General features: G+C 40.4%; 1 protein-coding gene across 2 annotated transcripts in view; it reads right to left on the bottom strand.

Annotated features, from left to right (window-relative positions):
• Positions 1–8,076: 8,076 nt before the first annotated feature.
• The window catches only part of ets1 (v-ets avian erythroblastosis virus E26 oncogene homolog 1), a 76,142-nt gene continuing 61,479 nt past the window's right edge, over positions 8,077–22,739 (bottom strand). For both annotated transcript variants that reach the window (XM_017709095.2, XM_017709096.2), the window contains 4 exons: positions 20,613–20,858; positions 17,306–17,566; positions 12,442–12,560; positions 8,077–11,250 (listed from right to left, as the gene is read on the bottom strand). In XM_017709095.2, coding sequence (XP_017564584.1) covers positions 11,035–11,250; positions 12,442–12,560; positions 17,306–17,566; positions 20,613–20,858 — 842 coding nt within the window. In that variant the 3' untranslated portion in view covers positions 8,077–11,034. The remainder of the gene's footprint in view (positions 11,251–12,441; positions 12,561–17,305; positions 17,567–20,612; positions 20,859–22,739) is intronic.

Raw genomic sequence — 22,739 nt, 5'->3', positions numbered from 1 at the left:
TTACCACCCCACCAGTCATCTCACCATGTGAGAAACCTCCACTGATTCAGAGACCCCAGTACCATGTTTATCTCTGAAATAAGTCATTGCACCGTGCGAAAACTCATTATGGTTTCCAATTCAAATTATTAACCAAATAATATGCTTAGATCATAAATAGGAATAGGAACAAGGCACAAACAATGTAAAAGTAGCCTCAAAAGGCACAACAAGGCCCTGAAAGTTTGATATGTTTTAACACTACACTGTTTACTTTGTCAGATGAAAGAAACATATTTCTATCTTTCATAGTTTTACCAGTTTATATGGAAAAATAAACAGCCTTGAGTTAAGATGGGGTGTTTCAAGGTAATGCAATGTACAGTATATCAATGCAAAACTCGGATACAACTGTATACTTTAGCTAAATGTAATGAGCCTTGAGGGCACCACCACAGTGACAGCTTTTACATCCAAAACAGGACCTTTTTTTCAGAGTGTAGCCCAGAATTAGCATATTGGTAGCATTGGCTGTTACCCCATTCCTTCCCATTCCATACACACCCAAAGTATGAAAAAAGCTAGGTTGTCAGAAATGTTTGTGGACTAGTGAACACTGGAGTTTTGAGAGGTCAGTGAAATGTATAAGGAAACTTTTTAGGGCCTTTTCAGTGCAACCCTGTCCTAGAAGTGTTCCTTTCTCAGCATTCCAGAGATGAACTTGGCTCTGCTGCACTTGAAGTAAAGATTTTCAGGCATTTTGGGTGGATTCAGCCTGCTCTGGCGGACAGGACATGAGGCAGCTGGGACTCGCCAGTCTTTAGCATAAATATTTGGGCTGAGACTCAACACACCAGGCACTCTACTACAGGATGCTTCAAGCATGTGTGTGTGTATATATATATATATATATATATATATATATATATATAGATGCATGCCTGCATGGGTCTGTGTGTGATTAGCAATATTGGGTGTAATGGTACAAAATAACATGTTGCAGTAATGCCAAAATAAAGTGTAACGTGTTAGAGTTTAAAATCTTGTAATGGCATTACAGTTACTGACTTAATAAGCAGGCTCAGCTGGGTACTCACGGCTGTTAGGGAGCCCCCTAACAACTTTGGCATTATTACTGCACTATTACGTTGCCTAAAATGCTTGAGTGATAGCGGGAACTCTTAATCATGTCTCGAAAAAGAATATATACATCTGAAAAATGAGAAGAAAAAGCTTTGGGCTCTGTCTGATGAAGCAGGTTCAACTTAGACAGGAATTTCTGACTAAGCCTCTACAAACACAGCTGTGGTTCACTTGTTTTATAATAGTGGTTAGTGACTTTCTCTGTTAAACCAGGTTAAGATACTCCGGCTGTGATTAACCCTTGTGCATATAGAAGCTTACTGTTTATGATGAATCATCAATCAGGTGAAACATCTCTAAAGAAGGGAAAAAGAAATTATACTACGTAAATATGTTGAAGGTAAAGTATATAGTGCTAGTGCCGGAAGAAAACCTTGTATCTCCATTTTTGTCATTTTTCAGTTTTTGACATCATTTGAAAATCCTTGTTACTCTTTACATTGTGTGTACATTTCATGACGAATGGACTAAGAGAAACAGCCCAAAATGACTTGGAAAAAATTCTGGTTCCATTCACTTCTAATGAAAATAAAGTAGTTTTTTCCTTCTGCTGTAAAGTTACCAATTTGGAGACACAAGTTTTTTTTTCCGACAACAGCGATATGACGGTAAACACTACAGTGAGGCCACTGCCATCAGGGTTAGATCCAACTAGACTAGATGAGCCAGAAATACTGTGTGGTGAGACAGAGCCCTGGATCAAGGAAGCTGAGAAGGTCATCGGCAATTTATACTGTTACTTAGTAGAGTTTCAAACAAGCATTCAATCATCAGCAATACAGAGTTATCCAGTCATAAATGTCTATGATTTGGAGAACTTCATTCATTGGTAGTCTTTCTTTGGTATGTTTTACAGTATATCACCTGTCAAGAAGGGGACCCCCAAAAAAAATCCTGCCGAGGGCCCCCAAACACCTAAAGCTGACAATACTACTGAATATTCCCCTTGTACTTTGCACATTTTAGAGAGTGCTTTAGGAGTAGTGAGTTGTGAGATTACTTTTTTGAAAAGTATCAATACAGTAAGTTTTTGAGTAACTACCCTGATACTGGTGATGGTGGGTACCATCATCTCTAAAGGTTTGGAGGCCGCTGGTCAAATGATATGTTTTTGTTTGTTTTCTAAGAGAAAATGTGTTCACATCCTCTACAAAGAACACACTTCCGCATATCACTGTGTTTGGAAGAAAACCTTCTATCTCCAAAATGGTAACTTAGAAGTACAGCAGAAGGGAAAAAACTTTACTTTTAATGTAAGTCAATAGACCCAGACTTTTGGTCCTTTCTTCATAAAATGTACACACACTGATTGGGAAAAAAAAACAAAGTAGCCTGTGAAAAAGTTTACCTTTTATATATTAAAATAAACGTACATAGTAATTGTGCACTGACATTTGCAGAACATTTTCAATTTTAAGTGTGAAATCTGTAGAGGATGTGTTAACTTACTTTCACTTATTAAATCAACAAAAAACATCAAAAACAAGTAAAGACTTTTACTGGGATTTAGACTAAAATCACTTTGCTTTATTGACCCTGTTCCTTAATTATGATTCTTTTATGAAAACATGTGATTAAACATTTCATTTTGTAGTTCCTGAAAGAATCACTACACTTCTCCAAATGTTTCAGCATTGTTTGTTTCATTAGGGACAATTTTAGCTAATTTTGTGCAGAACTCGAAAAATGCTAGCCAATACAGGATTAGCAAACATGATTTGAACAACTATACACTTAAAAAAAATTTACAGGCAAAACTGGAAAATTGTGCTTAATTCCAAAAATGTTGTTTTGGTAGTGACAATTCTTAATGTTACGCCCTGGTTTTTAGTGTTTGGGACACATTTACTTGAAAACAATGGGATCTAACTGCTCACCAGGTGGCCATGAGGGACAGGGATGCAGTCTCACTTCCTGGTCTAAAATGCAGAGGTGTGGTTAAAATAAGGCTCCGCCCATGTTGAAATTTAGGGGATATATACACAGATCAGGCATAACATTATGACCACCTCCTTGTTTCTATGCTCATTGTCCATTTTATCAGCTCCACTTACTATATAGGTGAACTTTGTAGTTCTACAGTTACAGACTGTAGTCCATCTGTTTCTCTCATACTTTGTTAGTCCCCTTTTACCCTGTTCTTCAGTGGTCAAGACCCCCATAGACCCTCACAAAGCAGGGACTATTTGGGCGGTGGATCATTCTTGGCACTGCAGTAACACTGTTGTGGTGGTGGTGTGTTAGTGTGTTGTACAGGTCTGGACTGAGAATAGTCCACTGACCAAAAATATCCAGCCAACAGCGTCCTGTAGGCAGCATCCTGTGACCACTGATGAAGAACTAGAGGATGACCAACACAAACAGCTAATCTGCTGCTGCGCAATCTTCTCTGACTTTCCATCTACACTTTGGACTGACAAGGTAGTGGTGTCTAATAGAGTGGACAGTGAGTGGACAGTGTTTAATTGTTCTACACTGTAACTGTAGAACTACAAAGTGCACCTATACAGTAAGTGGGGCTGATAAAATGGACAATGAGCATAGAAACAAGGAGGTGCTCATAATGTCATGCCTGATCAGTGTATAAACATAGAAGGTCTAAAGTGTTTTGCATCTATGTATCTATCTATCATGCATATATAAGTATGTATTTCAGGTAAATATATATGTGCGTATATGTGTATATGTGCATGTGTGTGTGTGTGTGTGTGTGTGTTAGTCAAAGTAAAAGCATCTAACTCCAGCAGGTGTGACACGCCTTCGCGCTCTTGCACTTTTTTTTGTCGTTGTTGTTCTTTTTTCTGCACCCAAATGCAATGGAAACTTTCCTCAGCAAGATATGTAAATTACCCTTTGAAATCCCCGTCTGTTGGTACCAACAAAGCCGCAGGTACACCGAGTTCATATAAGCCTTCTGCTCGAGCATTTACAGCAGCTTAACTCCTTAACACACTTTCGCTACACAGCACACATCAGCCTAAATATGCAGGCAAATGTATTTGAAAACATGAAGCTTCAGCCACTGACATTCATATAATGTCATATCAGATATACTTTACAGTGGCATATATGCACGAGGTTTAATAGACTAAGTTGGATACATTTTTTAACATGAACATAAAAATTACTGATATGTTATTAATAGTTTTGATGTATGTGCTGTAGTGTTGGGAAAAATTACGGTAGCCATATACCCATGTGTATATCGCTGCTGTAAGGGAAAAACCTTGTATCTCCCTTTTCTTCATTTTTCAGTTTTTGACACTCTGAAAATGCCTATTGGCCTTTACATTGCACATAAATTTCATGATGAATGGTCTAAAAGGAACGACCCATGGCTACGTGAAAAAAAAGTCTGGTTTCACTGACTTGCATTAAAAGTTTTTTCCTTCTGCTGTAAAGTTTTGGAGATATGAGGGTGCATTTTTACAGCAGAGAGATGTACCAGACAGAGTTTTGCTTCCTATTGAAACCTTTAAGATCAAATGCAGATACCAAATCTACAAATGCAGCTTAAAGAATTTAAAAGAATGAGTTGGAAACGTACTTCAGGAGGTTCTGTTATCATTACAGGCGGGTCAAGGCAGTACTCTGCTACTCGAAGAATATAGTCATTATCGTACTTTCTGTGAGACGAGTGTGGGCTGAAAGCCTGCTCTTGGTGTGTGCGTGTGATGAAACTGAAGGTCAGGAAAGTGGGGACAGGACAAGAACCACCTGCCCAGCCAAATGATGAATCCACTGACTGCACAGAGAACTTGAAGAAAATTTGAATGGTATCCTGGTCAGTAGTAGCCGAAGAGGAAAGCTTCAGTGTCTGCTAAAACTTTTAACAAACTGACATTTTGCCAGTATCTTATGGGAGTGGATTTCTGAGCCACACATATGACGACCACACTGATGACAATCAGCTCTACACTTCTCTAAAAAAGATGAGGATTTCTGGTTTCTTGTTTTGGAGGAAAAGCAGCATGTTGGCCAGCCAGCTGCACTGCTTCAGAGAGGACTAAACAAAAAGAGAGGCAGAGCGTAGCTACAGTGAGAAGATAGGCCTTGTGTGTTTTTATTTAGACATGAGGAATTCATTGGAGCCTGGGGTTATGAGCACATGAATGGGCTCAGTGTGCCTGTTTTAGACCACTGACATCATCAGGGATCACCAGGATGACACGGTTGTTAATGAAGGGCCACAAATGAGCATGGCCAGTCCCTTAGGTCCTGTCCCATGTCTCTGACCATGGGGACAGTTCTGAAGCAGCTCGTCTCGCTATTGGAGACCAATCGCACTGCGCCGCTAAGAGCAGAATTGTATAGTCACGTATTGTCATTGTCTTTTCAAAACCTTGTATTTCCAAATCGTAACTTTGTTTTCCACTTTATTAAAAGTAACAGCTGGATTTTTCAGACATATCTGTTATGGAAGTGTGCTTTTTTTCAGACAGGCTGGGTAGACAATAACAACAGAATATTTTGAAGGCCTTTGTGTGGAATTAAGTCCAAAGCTTTGGAGTCAACTCTCAACTCTCAGTGGTCTGGAATCAAGGAATAAATTCCTTTTGGGAGGAACGGTCAGCCCTAAAATCTTGTAAGTAACCGCTGAACCGAATCAAGTGTAGGGCTGGACTTAAGGTTCTCCATTAATGGAGCTGCACACTGCGATCTCGCAGAGGTGTAAACAAAGTGCAATGCACACACTTTCAAGTGCAAGGTGAAAACAAGGCCAGTATAAAAAAAGTTAATCAAAACAGGCAACCCGGCTACTAGGGAACAGGCCAGAGACACAGTCAAAAAACAAAAGAGAAACTAGCAAGACGACATACACACTGAGATGGTTACAGAGCCTCGACTGACATGCAAGAGACTTCACAAACTCCGAGGAAGCTTGCCTTTGCTTATGAAGTCTGAATCTGAGTGAAAACAGGTGAAAATAATGAAGGGAGGAATAGGGTGGGGCCAGTAATCAGGAGGACGATGAAGCTGATTGCTGGAGCCTGGAGGGAGAAGCAGATACAGGCAAGACAGTACTTTAGCACTCAGGGAGGATTTTTCCACTTTTACTTCACTACTTTTACAAAGTGCAAATAAATAAGCAAATGAAATCTCTATTTATTCCAAGACGTCCCCCCTGAGACTCCCTATTACTTGTTTAACATTTAAGTCAGTTCCTCTAAAGGCCATGTGAAGATTTTCCAAGTGCACACTTTAAAAAAGATGGTTCTCCAAAGGTTCTTTAGTAAGGGAACAGTTAGAATGATCTACTTAAGAGTTCTATATAGAACCATTTCATGCTCAAATAGCTCTTTGCATGGTGAAAAGGATATATATATATATATATATATATATATATATATATGGTGCTGTTTCTATACAGCACCAAAAAGGGTGTTTTAAGCTGGACATCATAACAGTGGTGCAACCTTTTTTGGTGCTATATTGAACCATTTTCAACACATATACAACATATCATTCTGAAGAACCATAAAGTGGTTCCACATAGAATGCAAGGTTCTTAGTAGAGCAACTGCCCCATGTTTGGTGGATGCATCTCTTTATGGGGCAGTCATGGGCTGGAGGTTAGTGTGACCCTGAACCAACAGCAACAGCTCAAAGCGCCCTTGAGCAAGACACCTAACCCCTAACTGCTTCCCGGGTGCTGCGGATAGGGCTGCCCACCACTCAGAGCCCCCTTGTGTGTGTGCTCACTAGTGTGTATGTGTTATTTCACTGCACGAATGGGTTAAATGCGGAAGTGAAATGTCCCCATCGGGGGACTAATAATGGTCACTTAATCTAATCTAATCTAATCGCCTTTACTAAGGAACCTTTGAAGAGCAGGCTTTTTTAAATGTGTAGATAGCATAGAGTAATGTTCATGCTCATAACCAATGCATCTGGTGGGCACTTCATTTATCCAGCATCTACTAGTTTGCCAGTTAAAACGAAAAATGGAGGAGGCAACCACTGACCTTACCGACCCTGACCATCCATAGACATACGTGAAGGAAGTGTTCAGATTTATTGCAATGAAAGAGGATTTCTACTCATTAATGATGCAACACAAGATTCTGGCCATCAAAAAAATGACCTACTTTACTTTTAATGGAAATCAATGGAAATGGAGTTTTCGGTGGTTTCTTTTTGTCCAATCTTCATGAAATTTACATAACATGTTAAGTACAAGAAGCTTTTTAAAATAATGTCAAAAACTGAAAGATGTGAAAAGTGGAGATATGAGGATTTCTCCCGACAGCAGTGACGTTTGTACAAATCATGCACTTTCACGCATGTTTTTAAAGTATATTTCTGAGAATCAGTTTTAACTGAAGTTTTGCTTAATATCTTGATTTAGCCCTGTTCTACTTATGATACTCAAGTATATCTAAAAGCAGATGTTGTTTGTTTCCTTCAAGGGTCTTAATAAGTGACTTAAGGTTTTATTTAGTTCATTTTCAGGTATGGTGTCTTTACCTAAGTGCTGAATTTGGTTAGAATGGAGCTAAGATCAAGATCTATACTACTTCTGTTTATGGAAAGCTAACCTCAGCTCTGCTCATATGCTCTGTCAAGGAACAGAAAAGTGATGTTACTAAGGTGACACTTTGTCTGAAATACTGTTTCAAATATTTTACAACTAAATATAGTTGGAAGGCTGTGTTGTGGCTGATGATTAGCAACAAGAAGACACCAGTGTCACATTTAAACTCCGGTTTATAATAAACTAAACCACAGATCTGCCGCAGAGTCTGCAGAGCCGTGCACACAAACGGCGAGGTGACAAGTGCATGTGTAAGCAAAATCTAAGCTGTTTGTGCGTATTTGTGTTTATGTGAGTGTGCATGTGCAAACGAGTGCTGGCTTATGTGTCCACGTGTTTGCACGCACATCTGCATGCCAAGCTTGTTTATTGCTATTTGCATCTAAAAGGCAAAGAAATAAAAGACACAACCATGGGAATTTTTCTTTCACGTACATTTTATAACGTAACAATTTGAAGTACAATAAGAAATAGAAGCTACCGTTTATAAAACTCTCCAGCAGAACTTAATGATGGGCCAGCATCAGCCTTTTCTTTATATAACCGTATAAGCAGACAGGTCTTTAAATTTCATATCAACTTTTTTTCCGTATAAAAAAAACAAACAAAAAAACAAACAAAACTAAAAAAAAACAAAGAAAACTCGCTACATTTGGTCCTGCGCTACCTCAGTTTTCCCATGAAAGCACCAGCTGTCTGCATCTCATATTTCAAAGTTTATAAAATATAAATTATTGAAAAATATTCAAATGTTTGTGAACTAAATACATTAAAATTCTCATTTAACAAAGGATAAAAAAACAAACATTATAAATTGTACAAAAAAAAAAACAGAAGAAGAAGGACAGGAAAGGAAAGAAAAAAAAGGTTTCCTCATTAATGGTTTCGTGATATGCCCTCATTACAAAGTTTATGCGTGTGTGAATCTGAAATCTCTTGATACCAAAGATAGACGTGATATTTAACGTGATCTCTGTTGAGTAAGATAAAGAAAAAGGCAGTATGTTATGTTATGAAGAATGATTTAAGGAAAGAAGTACGAACATGGGTGAATTTCTTGCTATGTAACATCTCTTCCAGATGGAGTAACCATAACGAAACTTGCCCAGAAGATCCTTGGCGATATCTCGTCAAACACTCTGCTTTTCTAGATCTGTCTTTAGACGAAGCTCATGCATACTCTGCAATGCCCGACCTGTTATTGTGTTGGTACCCGACTCCATCCGCACTGAACACATTTATCCAGTTCACGATAACAGATAACAGACAGCAGACAAAAAGGGATGAAGTTAATGATGTCCGCCCAGTCCTTCAGCAGGAGGGACGAGCTCCGGAGCTTTGGGCTCCGGGACCTCACATGAGTTTGAATGTTATTACTGCTTTGACCGTGGCTTATTTGTTCAATCTAGGTCTTTTAATAAAGAGTTATGAAATGCAATCTGTACAAATAGACAGTTCAGAAACTGCCCTGTTAAGACGGCATAACGTTCCACCACTGTAAACAATAACATTTGTTTTTTTTCCTAGATGATACTTCTTGACTTTGGCTTTTCCCACAAGGCCCTGGTGTACTGAGCTCTTCCCACACAGGAACGCGACTGCTGCGGCTTAAAAAACAAAGACGGCAACGTGAACCAGATGCCTAAAACCGCCAAAGAAGCTGGAATAAAAGACAAAAGCTAAGCATCATCGCCTCTCACTGTCGCTTTATCTTCAGTTCTTGCACATTAAAATCTCTGCTTATGACCTATAGCTCCTTGCTAATGCTAAGACTATACCACTCGCATACAAAGCTAAAGCAACAGCAACAATATCATCTGCTACTTTCTTTAACGCAACGCCACGTTGTCCTGAAAACAGTCAAAAGCCACCCCCTACTTTCTTGAGCCATCTAGAATAATGATGATTCGTTCAAATTCAACTCTTCAGACTTTCCCCTGATCATGCTCCTCAAAGTATATCGTGCAAAGTTCGTTCCAGTGGTCAATCGCTCCTGCTCCGAGCATGTCAGCCTGACTACACGTGGTGACATCTTTAGTCTTTTCTCCACAAACGAATGCAGATTCAGTCACAACAGTCTGTCTCCAAGGCGCAGGAGAATCCCCCAGTTAAATGACAATTCCAATGTGCTAGACTTTACGTGCTCTTCGCTCTACACGTGATAGACAGTGAGACTACAGACATGCTTTTATACCATTTGCCGCTCTAAAGGGAAAGATCTAAGGGAACTATCACAAAAATAACAACAAAGAACAAAGAAAGTCGGCGGAAGTGTCGCAACAGACTTAAACTAAGGCAAGAGATGCTTGAAGTCCTTTGTCCGAACATAAGAGGTTAGAAAAAAAAGCAGTTGTGAGGCGGGCAGTGCTCGACAGCTGCCTGTGTCGCGCTCGGTTAGAACCGAAACACTTCTGCTCATAAGCCGAAGGCGGGGTGTGTTCGCAAGCCTGCCACCGTTGAGCAGAAAACGGCTACTTTCGGTTGTGTCTGTCACCCATTCTCGGTTTGAGTGCGAAGCAGCCCTTCTAAACGAACTGCATGAGTAAAAAAAAAAAAAAAAAACAGTCTAGTATCGTCTGCTGACCGAGTCAGAGATTTCAGTTGAGAGTTATGTGCAAAGAGAGAAAACAACCATCTTTTACTTTACCAAAGTAGGGTGGGGGTTATTTGAATCGGTTTGGCATTATCAACCCTTCATCTTACACACATGAGCCGTGAAACTCAAGAAATAATACTGGCACAAACGTGTTATCAGAAAAAAAGAAATAAAAAAATAAAATACTTTTTTTTTTTTTTGTTGCTGTTAAATTCTGCGGTCCATCTGAGAACTCTGTCCGTGCCTTACGCAAGGGGGGACAGTGACAGTGAGTAACTTAATAGTAAATATTTCTGCGAAGTTCCTTTTCTCTCTAATTTTGGCAACATTATTTAATAACAGGAACTTCCCATCCATCCAATGTCCCTTTCAGGAACGAGTCCTTCATTCTTTCCCTGGTCCCTCCCCCTCTCTAGCAGTCTGTTGTTGGTGCTGCTGGGTCAAAAAAAAAACAGCGGTTCTACTCAAAACTCCCAGTTTTTTTTTCTTTTCTTCCCGTTCTGAGCTGCATATGGATACAATAGACATTCACACTACAGACTAAGGAACTTTGGTAAAAGTTTTGTTTTGGAATGCGTCCTTTTTGCGGCGGCTGCAGTCATGAGCTCAAATACAAAAAAAAAAAAAAAACTGGACCACGACTAGGTATTAAGACAGGATGTGACTGGACCCAAACTGGACACCCAACGGTTACCAGGACGTCAGAGGAATTTTTAAAAAAAGTCTCTTGTGCCCCAAATCCGCCCAGTTAGTTTTTTTCTTGTTGTTGTTTCTTAGTTTTTCACTCGTCCGTGTCGGGCTTGACGTCCAGCATGGCGTGGAGCTCTTCAGGTGTGTAGCCCAGCAGGCTTTTCAAGTCGCACACAAAGCGGTACACGTAGCGCTTGCCGGACGTCTTGTGGATGATGTTTTTGTCGTAGTAGTAGCGCAGGCCGCGGCTCAGCTTTTCATAGTTCATCTTGGGCTTGTTCTTTCTCTTGCCCCATCTTCGTGCCACCTGCAGGACAGGGAGATGGTGTTAATGATGGATATGAATGGCACAAGGACAGTGGTATCTCAGCGTGTATAGTGAGGTCCAGAAGTCTGAGACCACATTGAAAAACTGGCATCTGACAACTGAAATTTATTGACCACATTAAGGCCTTTAATTTTTTATGATTTTTAGCCTTATCCCTTCTAATCAAATACATGTTCAGACAACTCTCAAGTGGTTTTGATTTACTTATCAGAAGCTTATGGAATAAGGTTGCAGAGTCAAGTGCATTATGCCAGTAAAGCAAATCGCTGCTGTCGGAACGAAACCTCGTATGTCCAAAATGGTAACTTTACAGGAGAAGGAAAAAACATACCTTAATTTCAGTGTAGGTCAATGGAACCAGACCTTTTCCCAAGTAATTTTAGGCCATTTCTTTTGGTCCATTCATCATGAAATTTATAAAGAATATAAACAACAATTGGCAATTTCAAATGATGCCAAAAAATGAAAAATGACAAAAAATGGAGATAGAAGGTTTTGTTCTGACAGCCCGAAGTTCCGAAATTCATGTAATTCACTTTGATTGTTATGCTAATAAAATAAATTGTAGTAACAAGCCTTTTAGATCACAATGTCCATTTTGATAGCATGTAAACATATAGACAAACCCTTTGCATGTGTGATGCACCTTTCGTGGCCATTTGTTTACTATCCATATACTATTGTCCATTTATGTGTGCGTCAACTCAACCAAGACAAATTCTTTGGCCAATAAAGTGATTCTAATTGTAATCTCTCTTAATTAATACATAAATCTGCGTCTAAAACTAAATCTCCACTAAATGAGAAAACAAGACACTCCTTTTCCCAGATAAATGCTAATAGATATACACATTACAGGTCATGTTAACTAAATAAATCATATGCAAATGGATATTTACCAAGTAAAAAGTTCTAAGCGAGCAGCATAGTGTTCGAGTTTTATGCTAAATTAAACCAGCAGCGGGCACCGAATAACTGCGCTGGCAGTGTGCACTGATAATGGTCTCCATTGAGAGGCCAATTTTGTGTAGTTCTGCACTTAATCTGTGTCTAGATCCTTAAGCAAACAACAGCTCCATTGTGAGTGTGGGCTGATGTCTTTTCTGCAGCCTGACCCCCCGTCTAGCTTGCGTGAGGACAGTGCTGGGTGCTGCCCTTGTGACCTCTCACCTCATCGGGGTCAGAGAGTTTAAACTCCCAGCCGTCTCCTGTCCAGCTGATGAACGACTGGCAGGATTTGTCTGTAAGGAGCTCCAGCAAAAACTGCCACAGCTGGATGGGTCCACTACCTGCACACAGAGACACAGACACAAAAATAGCAAATTAGTACACAATAATCATATAGTGACACCAAAGCAACCCGTGTCTACTATGAAATTCATAATGATGCTGTGTATTGTACTGATACAGTGCACTTGTGTATAGGAATTTCTCTGTCTTAAGTGCTATGGAAAGCTTGGAATGACACAAAGCCCCCACTATTCACACTGTCTCACTGTACATGTCCTGTGGCTTGTCAAGATTTTGACTCTCAATATGAATTCCACTCCACTGACATCACCATGGACTAAAAATATGAGGGATGAGAGTGTATGAACGAGTGTATTACCGTAGGACTACTGTGTACGTGTGTGTGTGTCTGTGCTGTGTAGACGAGTGTGTGCGCACAGGGCAGTGTGAGTGTGTGGGTGTGAGAAAGCACAGCAGTTGATGGCCCATTGCAGTGAGGGGCCAACTTTTCCGACTTTCTCAACAACTTTTGTGTCGTTACATCAGTGGGGCCGCATTGCAAGGCAAAAGTGGGGCCTCATTTGCAAGTGTTTTTTTTCCACTTTTGTTTTTCTTTTTTTGAGTGCTGTGTTTGGCGTGCATTTTAAAGCTGTAAGTGTAGCCAATCTCCAACTACGTGTCAAAGCAAATGCAGTCTTTTTGGCCAAAATGACGTGGTGCTTCGAGCTCGTACAGTCAGCACGCTCAACTGCTAATCTCTGCATAGTTTGTTCCGTGATTGATCCACTGCGGGTTTCAAGTGGGGCTCAGATGGATACAAGCATGCATGCCACAGCTTGTTACACAGCTTGCTTTCAGATCTTTCATCATTTGATGTATACTGCCTACTTTTATCACTAATGTTGCGTCTGTTGTTTGGATGTATCACACTTATATCGTTGTCGGGAACAAAACCTTGTATCTGCAAAATGGTAACTTTACAGGAGAAGGAAAAACATAATGAACTTTTTATGTAAGTCAATGAAACCATACGATTTTCCAAGTGATTTTAGGCCATTTCTTTTGGTCCCTTCGTCATGAAATTTACACACAACGTAAAGAACAACAGGCATTTTCAAATTATGTCAAAAACTGAAAAACAACAAAAAATGGACATAAAGGTTTTGCTCTGACAACAGCGAAAAGCAAAGTGTCAAAGCATAAAGCCCAAAGCATCTGATTTTGCTATTTGGTTTGTCACTAATTTGAAACAACAATAAAAGTAGGGTGGGTAAACGAGGTCACAGATTACTAGATAAACAGAATTAGCATCAATATTAAAGCAAGCTGAATTTTTTCCTCATTTTTGTCCACTTGTATAGTTCATAGCTTGTCATACTGTATCACAAACCTCATAACCGTGTTTGTTTGAATTTATGTAACAACTCACAGTTTGAGGCAAAGGTGTAATGATTTAGCTGCACAGCTCCAAAAGTAAACTGCAACAATAAGGAAGCATTCAATAGTCGTAAAAACGACTAAAAACGATCTGGCCAAATCTTAAAGTTAGTATACGGAACACCACGCTTCCTAATTGAAAGCTCGTCCTGAGCACTTGCTGTCCGGCCAAATGAGACGTGTCCGGCCAAATGAGACGTGTTCTCTCGTGCCACGTTTGTGCTGTGGCGTGCTCAGAGTGTGTAGGTTGAGGAGGCCTCTGCTTCTGCACCCAGCTCAGTGAGCCTCCTTTCATCTTTGCGGTTTGTGCATTAAGATGAACCAACACTTCACATCACACCTGCTTCAAAGCCAACAAGCGGCAACCGAGGAGAGAGACAGAGAGGGTGGAGAAGAGAGTCTCTGACAGTCAACAGCACTCAGAAGAAACATCTTCCTGATGAGAGAGAGACTGTGTGTACATTCGGCTAAAAATATATTCGCTGATCGTACATCAGAATATGCTCGTAGATGCCCGAGTTTGATTTTTTTTCGACTGCAGCTAAGTTAGCGTAAAAAGCTTTTAGGGGAACGGATTTTGGTTGCATCATGCACCCCAGTGTTGCTAATGACTTGCTCATTCTCTACTGTTTTCTGCTCTCAAGTACGCACTCAGTCAGGCCACACCTAGTCCCCTGCACCCATGTCTTTTAACCAAAGTCTACGGAATATTTCAGAACGGTTAGACGCAACCTTAGACCGTGGGCAGCAGTGTTAAAGGTTAAAAAAGGAAAAGGAGAACGTAAAAACAGAAGAAAAAAAAACATAATCAGGTTATGTTGATGACTTTGTGCTGCGGTACTGTGGTCATGTCGTTCTCTTCAAAGACGCGGTGCATCTGTACTCGTGTTTGTGATTTGGAAATGTGAAATGCGAAAAACCTCAAAGCTCAGGCAAAAGGCTGTTTTTATCGCTCCCTCGCCTTATCAACCCCCTCATCTCCACACGCCAGGACTGAGCGCGCCCAGCAAGCACTGTGGCTTCCAGTGCTATAAACAGCCATTTCAGACCATTACATAAATGCCTATTAGACGAGTCTGCAGCCCTCTCTCTCTCCTTCTCTCCCTCTCTTTCTTTCTCTGCCTCTCTCTCCCTCAATAAATGAATGCTCAGACATTCTTTTCCATTATATACAGACATAAGTTTATAGGGGCTAATGATGCAAGCATTCCCTAGTTTAGCTGAGAGTTTGTATTTAAGACTAGCACTAATGGTCAAGTCCATTCATGCAGGTGTTTTTCTTCTTTTCTTTGCTTCTTTTCACTGTGTTTCCATGGGCTGTCATAATCTGCTGTGAAATCAAGCTATAGATTCCATATCCTCTTTCCACTTTGATCCCAATGCTAGAGCAAGTAGGTGAAAAGCGACACTTTTTAGCATTTTTGTGCTTTAGAGTTTTTATGCATGCGATAATTAAACGCATTTACAATCTGTGTTCTATCCTAGGCTACACGTGCAGCACCTACATGCCTTAACCCGGAAAAGCTTTACTTGCTGTCTCAAGACACATAATGACAACACGGCTTTGTTTGCTCTTGTTTAGCGGACTCACGCTTGCTAAAAATGACTTACGTGACTTAAAATAGCATTAAGAAAGCCCGAAAACTCTGACGCGTGTGTTGTGACAGGCTTGTCTGTAGGTTTAAAAGCCGTGTCTTTGTGCATGTTTTGTAGCGCCAGTTCAGAAAGCCTCCCAGAGATCGAGCGATAAAGAGACTCTCAGGTTAAGTGCACGGAGCCGCTATCATTTTGTGCTGCACCCTCTGTTGCCAAGACGACCCGGGAAATGGGTTGAGATGCGGGCCGCAGATAAGCCTGCGCACATGAAAAATGAGGAGACGGAGAGTAAGGTGCATGGAGGGAGAGAGAGATAGAGAGAGAGAGTGAGAGAGAGATAGTCATGTCTGCTTTGTTGCTTTTGGGTGCTGCAAATTGGTTGGGCAAATAGCACACTCACATGCGGGCTGACAGAAGCAACAATGCCAGCGATGCTGAGAAAAAAAAAATGTAGAGCTTGCAACCATTTCACAAAGGTGCCTTTGTGGTTACGAAACTGGTGCAAGATGCTGCTCCTCCGGATCCAGAGATGGCCGTGTCCTACTAAGTGCGGTCGCTTGTAGATTTGGATCGGAGCTTTCTCGTTTCACTGCCTCATTCCCTGCTTCCTCGCGATTTTAGAAAAGATAAGCATCCTCGTACTGAAAGAAACTATTCTTACTAGGCCTGTCACAATCATGACATTTTAGCTGAAAATGAGTTGTCATATAGTTATATTGCCATAGAATTAACAACTGAATTGGTTTATTGGATGCGGCTGATAAACTACGAGCTTAAAGTGGCCAAATTGGTTGATTCCAAGCTGTCAACACAGTTGAAGCTCAAATAGAGAAATGTTACTCAATACTGATCTTTAAAGATGTTACAGCACCAGCGTTAAGTTAAAACTGTTGTTGTCTTTGTATGACACATGATGTGGCTCAATAAATGTGTATATAATTATGTAATTATGTAATAATTGTAACAGGCCTAATTCATACCAATTGCATTTAATGTAGATGAGTCACTTGCTTAACACCTCAATATGTCAGTGGCTGCGAAAGGCCAGAAAATCATGTACAGCTTTTTCCAGCCCTGACATACTGTTTGCTATCCAACATGATGCAACTATATCAGATTTTCTACTATTCTGATTGAATTAGATTATCTTGATTCAGTGTGATACATTATACTCTATCACAATGCATCAAAATATTGATGTTGCCAATATCTGGGTCTAACTCAAAGGACCTTACCCTCTAATGTACATGTATGTGTATCAAGAGGATCTTAGTGCAACTGCCAGTGGTTAGTGCTGAATGATTTGGGGAAAAGACTTAATTGTGATACGGATATTACAACTGAATTATTTTCTATAAATTCTTATTTTTTTGCCAAAAACATCAGCATATCCACTCTTTCCAGCTTGAGGCTTGAACACTGTACGTGGTGAGCTAAACTGGGTGTCTCTGATTGGTCTAACTCATCTGCAACTCTATTGATAACATGCAGTTCTTGCGATTTGAAAACTATCCTTTTTTAAATTGTGATTTCGAGCTCAATCACTGGGAAACCTCTAACTCAACAAGAGTTTAAACCTCAACTTATCTTCTGTACCTTCACAAAGGAATCTGAAGTTGCATTTCTGAACGGCAGTAAAGATCTTCTGTGACTAATCAGTTGGACTTGTGTGATTCAGTGACTTTTTATTGTATGGGACTGACTAACGGCTGAATCAGTGAGTATCGGTGTGAGCATCTGGGGGTTGAGACTATCTCAGGCAGGAACTGACCCGTGTAGCCAGCGAGGGCGGCGGCGGGGATGACTGGCTTGTCCTTGCTGAGGTCAGAGCGCTCTCGGACGTAGTCTTTGAAGGTGCCCTTGTGCTTGTGGCCATGCAGGGCTGTGGGATAGTCCTCTGAGTCGAAGCTGTCATAGGAAGGCACGCGCTGCAGACTGTTGAATGATGACTGGCTGCTCCACGACTGCGTCAGACGGTCACAACTTTCAAAGCTTTCTGTGCTCTCAAATGAATCCTGGCCTCCCAGCTTACCTGAGAGACAGAGAGAGAGAAGAAGAGAAAGAAATGGTAAGCAAACCAACCCAAATCTGTAAAAAATCCAGCTCTCAAAAGCCCAGCATTCAACGTTCACTTCATAACAAGTCGAACCCTGGCCTCCGCTTAGTAAACGCAGGCCAAACTCTTACAGCTTTATAAGGTGCAACCTTTGGGAGCTAATCTAGCCAGGGGAGGTTTGATGTGGGAAAATAGCTAAGAGAGACTTTGGACCAAAAGACAAGAAAAGACCTAGAACCAGCCAGCATCACTCAGTTAAATTTTCTCTTATATAACTGTCAAGCATCCATCTTTGACTCTTTTTTTTGTAATTTATAGAAAATGGAAACAAATTGCTTCTCTATTTTAAGCCAAGGCAGAGATAAAAAAAAGAGCTGTGCCAATTGAACGCCACTTAAGAAATGAAAGCTAATACAGCAGAGAGGCCGATCCCAAAATCTTTGACTGCAAAATTGAAGCCACATGTGGGGTTTGGTGGTGCCACAAATACTTTCCCACGTTGGAAGAAAAATGTGGTGTGCAGGCCAAAACAAGAATTTACAGCGTGTGAGGCTTGGTCATACCTAGGGGGCAAATGCGCAAGTCTTGATGACGTTCTGCATCATGCTAAGATCTCACACAGAGATCCCAAGTCCCCAGGCATCCAGCATGATGCTGGCTGTTACAGCAACTGTTTGGCTAAAAACTCTAGCCTACATCATCCTTATACCCCAATTGTGGTCAATCAGTCAAGACATGCTTAGCGCCTGATACTTGCTTCTTATGTTTTGTAGTAGAGCTGAGATGCTAACGTAGCTAACAAGTAAAGAAAGCTTATAGCCACTAGCTTCTCATGTCTAAATTAGTCTAAATTATTGCACACTTGCCTCAAACCACATCAAGTTATTAAGTAATTTGAAATAGACTTGCTGATGTGGTTTCCAGCACAATATGACTTAATGTTATTGAAAAAGTATACAGCTAATAGCAGTTGAAGCTCTCATGAAGCCTAAATTTTGTTTATATTTTTGTCCAATTTCTTTGAAATACAGCAAATATGTTTGAGATTCCTTAACAAATTGACTCATTTTGAGGCAAATGTGTAATAATTTAGGATAAACATGTAGCTCTAAGCTTCCATAACTTTAGCTACCTTAGCCCTAATGCGTCCAATACAAAATTAAAGAAGCAAACGTGGCTAAACATGGACCGCATTTAAAAGAAAACTATAAATTTGTCTATTTGACTATCATTGCATTACACCTTCTGTAAAATGAGCAGTGTTTTGGTGGACCCAGGTATGGGGGATGGGGGGACACAACAATAGCTTCATGAGAAAATCGCGTTGCGCTTCGTTTGTCTCTTGACACCTCTGGCACCTTACGAGAAGACAAAGGCACTCGAAAAACAGCGTCCCCATTACCATCACTCGCCCTGAAACCTTTTACACAAAAAAGCACAAGGCTGGAGATCTTGACGCTCTCTGCGGCTTAGCACTTCGCTCACTTTGATGCAAACAGCTTTGTTTTTTCTTCTTCCCTATCTCATTTTTTTTTCTTCTCTGTACACTGCATGAACCACAAATAAAACCCAACGGTCCCCTTCATTCTGCACATGCACACTTGCGACACAGTAAAACACACACGAAGAAAAAATCTTGCAGAAACCAAAGCTATGCGGACCACACACACCACCGACCGCTTCAGTCATGGGGATGACGGACAGAATTGGGGACAGTTGTCTGTTCAGTGAGAAACGAGCACAAAAGGAGGTTTTTTGCCTCTTATGGAAATTTGATGACAGGGACAGGCCCTTATTTTGTGCCAGTGGTCAAAAATATACAGTATCACTAAAAAGTCTGGATACATCGACTTTTTATTTTTACTATTTTCTACACTTTTTTTATAAAAGTGAAAGAAGTGAAGACATCAACACTGTGACTTATGCAGTGACCAACAAAGTCAAATGCAGTGTTGTGCCCTCTCTGCACCGTCTCACGAAGCTTCTGGAGCAGCTATTCAATCAAATGTCTAAAGGTTTGACTGGTACATAATAAATCACATGTTTTAAAGGGCTGTGATGACAGAACAGATTGAATTCCCCCACGTATAGCACCGATTTGATGTAATTCGATAGGTGGGAATGTAGTGCAACAGCATGTGCTTCATTGCAGCCTTGAATCTCGCAGGTAGTGAGTAACTTAACACTGAGCTAAACTGCCATCTACAAAACAGGGCCATGCACAGCTCAACAACTGTGTGACAAGTGATAATGGGTACTGTCACAACAAACCTGCATCACCATAAGGAACTCTATAATAAATAATATACTTGTTTTTTATAGACATGTAATGCACTTATGGAACAATAAATTTGGGGTAGGACTATGCCTGAAACCCCTTCCCCTTCCATTCTAATGCCCTACCATCTGTTTCTTATGATGAAGTTTTCGCACTCTCCTCCCTGTTCCTCAGTCCTACCAGGTATAAAGCAGGGGCAGCATTCTAGTTCCAAGCAGAATCACCCATTACAGCCACCATACATTGAAAGCATGGTCCGAACATAAAGATTTGTTGTTGTTTTTTTTGTACAGAAGAAGTTTCATAATAGAAAAAGTTGTTCAGAAATGTTTTATTTTTGCTTGCAGTTCAGCTATTAGTTCTTTGCTTGGAACCACAGAAGCATGAATGCCATTTTGTGCAAAACAATATCAAATTAAAGCTCTTTATGAGATCTACCTGATGACAAATCAAATGCAGGTTTAATGTTAAGAGTGAACATCAATGAACATAGACGGGACAAAAAAAGCCTCTAGTTGCAAGCCCTTAAGAAGTGAATAGTAAAAGGAAAGGTTAGTAACACTTCTCTTTAATCACAGAGCAAATACTGGTAGCCTTAGTACCGCATGTATCACCTATATATGCATACATGTGACCATTTACATCCTTCTTTTACACACATCCAACCACCCACACGTATAAATTCACCACCCACCAGCCCACGCATGCAACCACCTGCTCTACCCCCTCATTCCTAGGCCTCACCTCTGCTGATGCGCCCTACACACATGTTGTCAGGCGACACGACTTCCTGTTTCATCGAGAAGTAATCCCCCTGCAGCGGGTTGAGGGGTGTGTCCCGCAGAATCACATTGGAGTACTCGCTCTCGTATTTGAGTGACAGCAGGTCTTCTGAGCTGATTGGGTGAAGGGTCTGGTAGGACTCTGTGATGAAGCCAGGCTCTGAGTACTCTGAGGGGGGCACGCACTGGGCATGTTCAATGCCATAACCTAGAGGGAGGGTTAAAACAGGACAGTGCGTTGAGTCAGGGTCTGTGCGTTGTTTTGTTTACCTTTTATACAATTACTGACTACCTTCACACCTGAAACTGTGTGATGTAATATCCTGCAGCATCTCTCAGCCTCAGTGATTTGACCGAATTCAGTTTTGTATCCTTTTTATGTTTTATTACGTTAATGTTCTCTCACTACAGCACTCAGCATGCAACCATTGAGGACACCCTAATGAGACAATATGCTAGCAGTCAGGATACATATTTTAAAAACATAATATTTGGCTTCACAGCAATAACAGCATTCACCTACTAGCTCAAGTATCCACCACTAAGGCCCAATCCCATTTCACACCTTGCCTCTACCAGCCTTGGCTTCTATTTGTGAATTTCCCCGCTGTGGGACTAATAAAGGATTATCTTATCTTATCTTATCTTATCTTATCTTATCTTAACTTATCTTATCTTATCTTATCTACCACTTAGCGTTTAGAGCCATTTGTTTTGAGTGTTCACGCCTAGGTATAGGGTTCCCAATGTTTGTTGAGATAGAGGGGTAGGGCAAAGTGACAGGGCTACATGACCCTCCAAACGGAGGTTTTTCAGAAGGTCATTCCAAACAGACTGTTATGTGAACAAAAACCAGCACAATGGCTGAACAAGGGACCAAAAAACCCCACAAATATGAGAATTTTCTCCATTAAAAACTGTAATAACCACTGTATTGTATTATCTTAGTTTGATGTCATTTCAGTATATTATGGCCCAGCAGAACTAAACTTTACCCCGCTCTGCTATCACTGAAGACGGGCCGGGTTGCCTACAGCTAATAGCTGTTAATGAAATAATATGTTTTTTATTTTATTTTATTTCATTTGAAGGTCATATTTCGTAAGGCAAGATTTCAACCACTACCCCTTGCAACTCAGTTCGGGATGGGTTACTGGTATGTATGGATATCTAAAGCAATCAGTAACTTAACTAGATATATAAAGCATGTGTACTTTGGAATAAAAGATACGTACGTTATAATTTAAGATCATGTAAATTCACTTTTGACTGAATATACAATGCAGCGCTGCAGGGAATGCAGGGAAACAGATCTCACGCCATTGTGCAGTAAGTTCTGTGAATTATCATTATGCAGGTCAACTGTTTTATATTATAAGCCAAAATCAGTAAATCATCCAAAGAATTTGACATGCTAGTTCTAGTTCTAGATGGATACAATGAATAGATGATACATCAGAGTCAATCATGAACAATATTCCAGCTTCATACTGCACTTCAAAAATACTGGTATATGGTATCAAGTTCAACTCCATCCTCCATCCAGTGTTTGTTCTTTGCATCTTACTCACCAGTCATATTACACCACTTATCTGACTGTCACCTCATTGATTCCTGTGTCTGCTACTATACACCCTTTAACTGCTGCTGCCCTCAGCACTTTAACTTTTGACCCATACTTTGCACATTGTAAGGTTTACAGGTATGACTGTGTGTGTGTGTGTGTGTGTGTCTGAGAGAGTGATGGTAGGAATGCAGGTTTCGTTTAATTTTATTTTGTAATATTTTATATTTATTTTATCTTATCCTCTACATGTGAATGTCTGTCTGATACTGTGCACTGTGAGCTCCTGTAACCAAAACAAAATCCTTTGTATGCGTCGCATACCTGGCCAATAAAGCTTGATTCTGATTCTGATTCTTTTATTCATAATATTCATGCTGGGATGTTTATTTAAATGTGTTTCAATAGCAAAAATGGCTAAAAATCTTGTCTCTCATTGAACATCTAGTTGGTGCACATCCAACCTGATGTTACAGACTGAAAAACCCTACATGTAAGTCTCTTTTAAATCTGCCAACACTTTCC

The sequence above is a fragment of the Pygocentrus nattereri genome, chromosome 7 (assembly GCF_015220715.1).
Source record: "Pygocentrus nattereri isolate fPygNat1 chromosome 7, fPygNat1.pri, whole genome shotgun sequence".
Taxonomy (NCBI): Eukaryota; Metazoa; Chordata; class Actinopteri; order Characiformes; family Serrasalmidae; genus Pygocentrus; species Pygocentrus nattereri.
The sequence above is the reverse complement of the archived record's forward strand: the minus strand, read 5'-3'. Positions and strand labels throughout refer to the sequence as shown.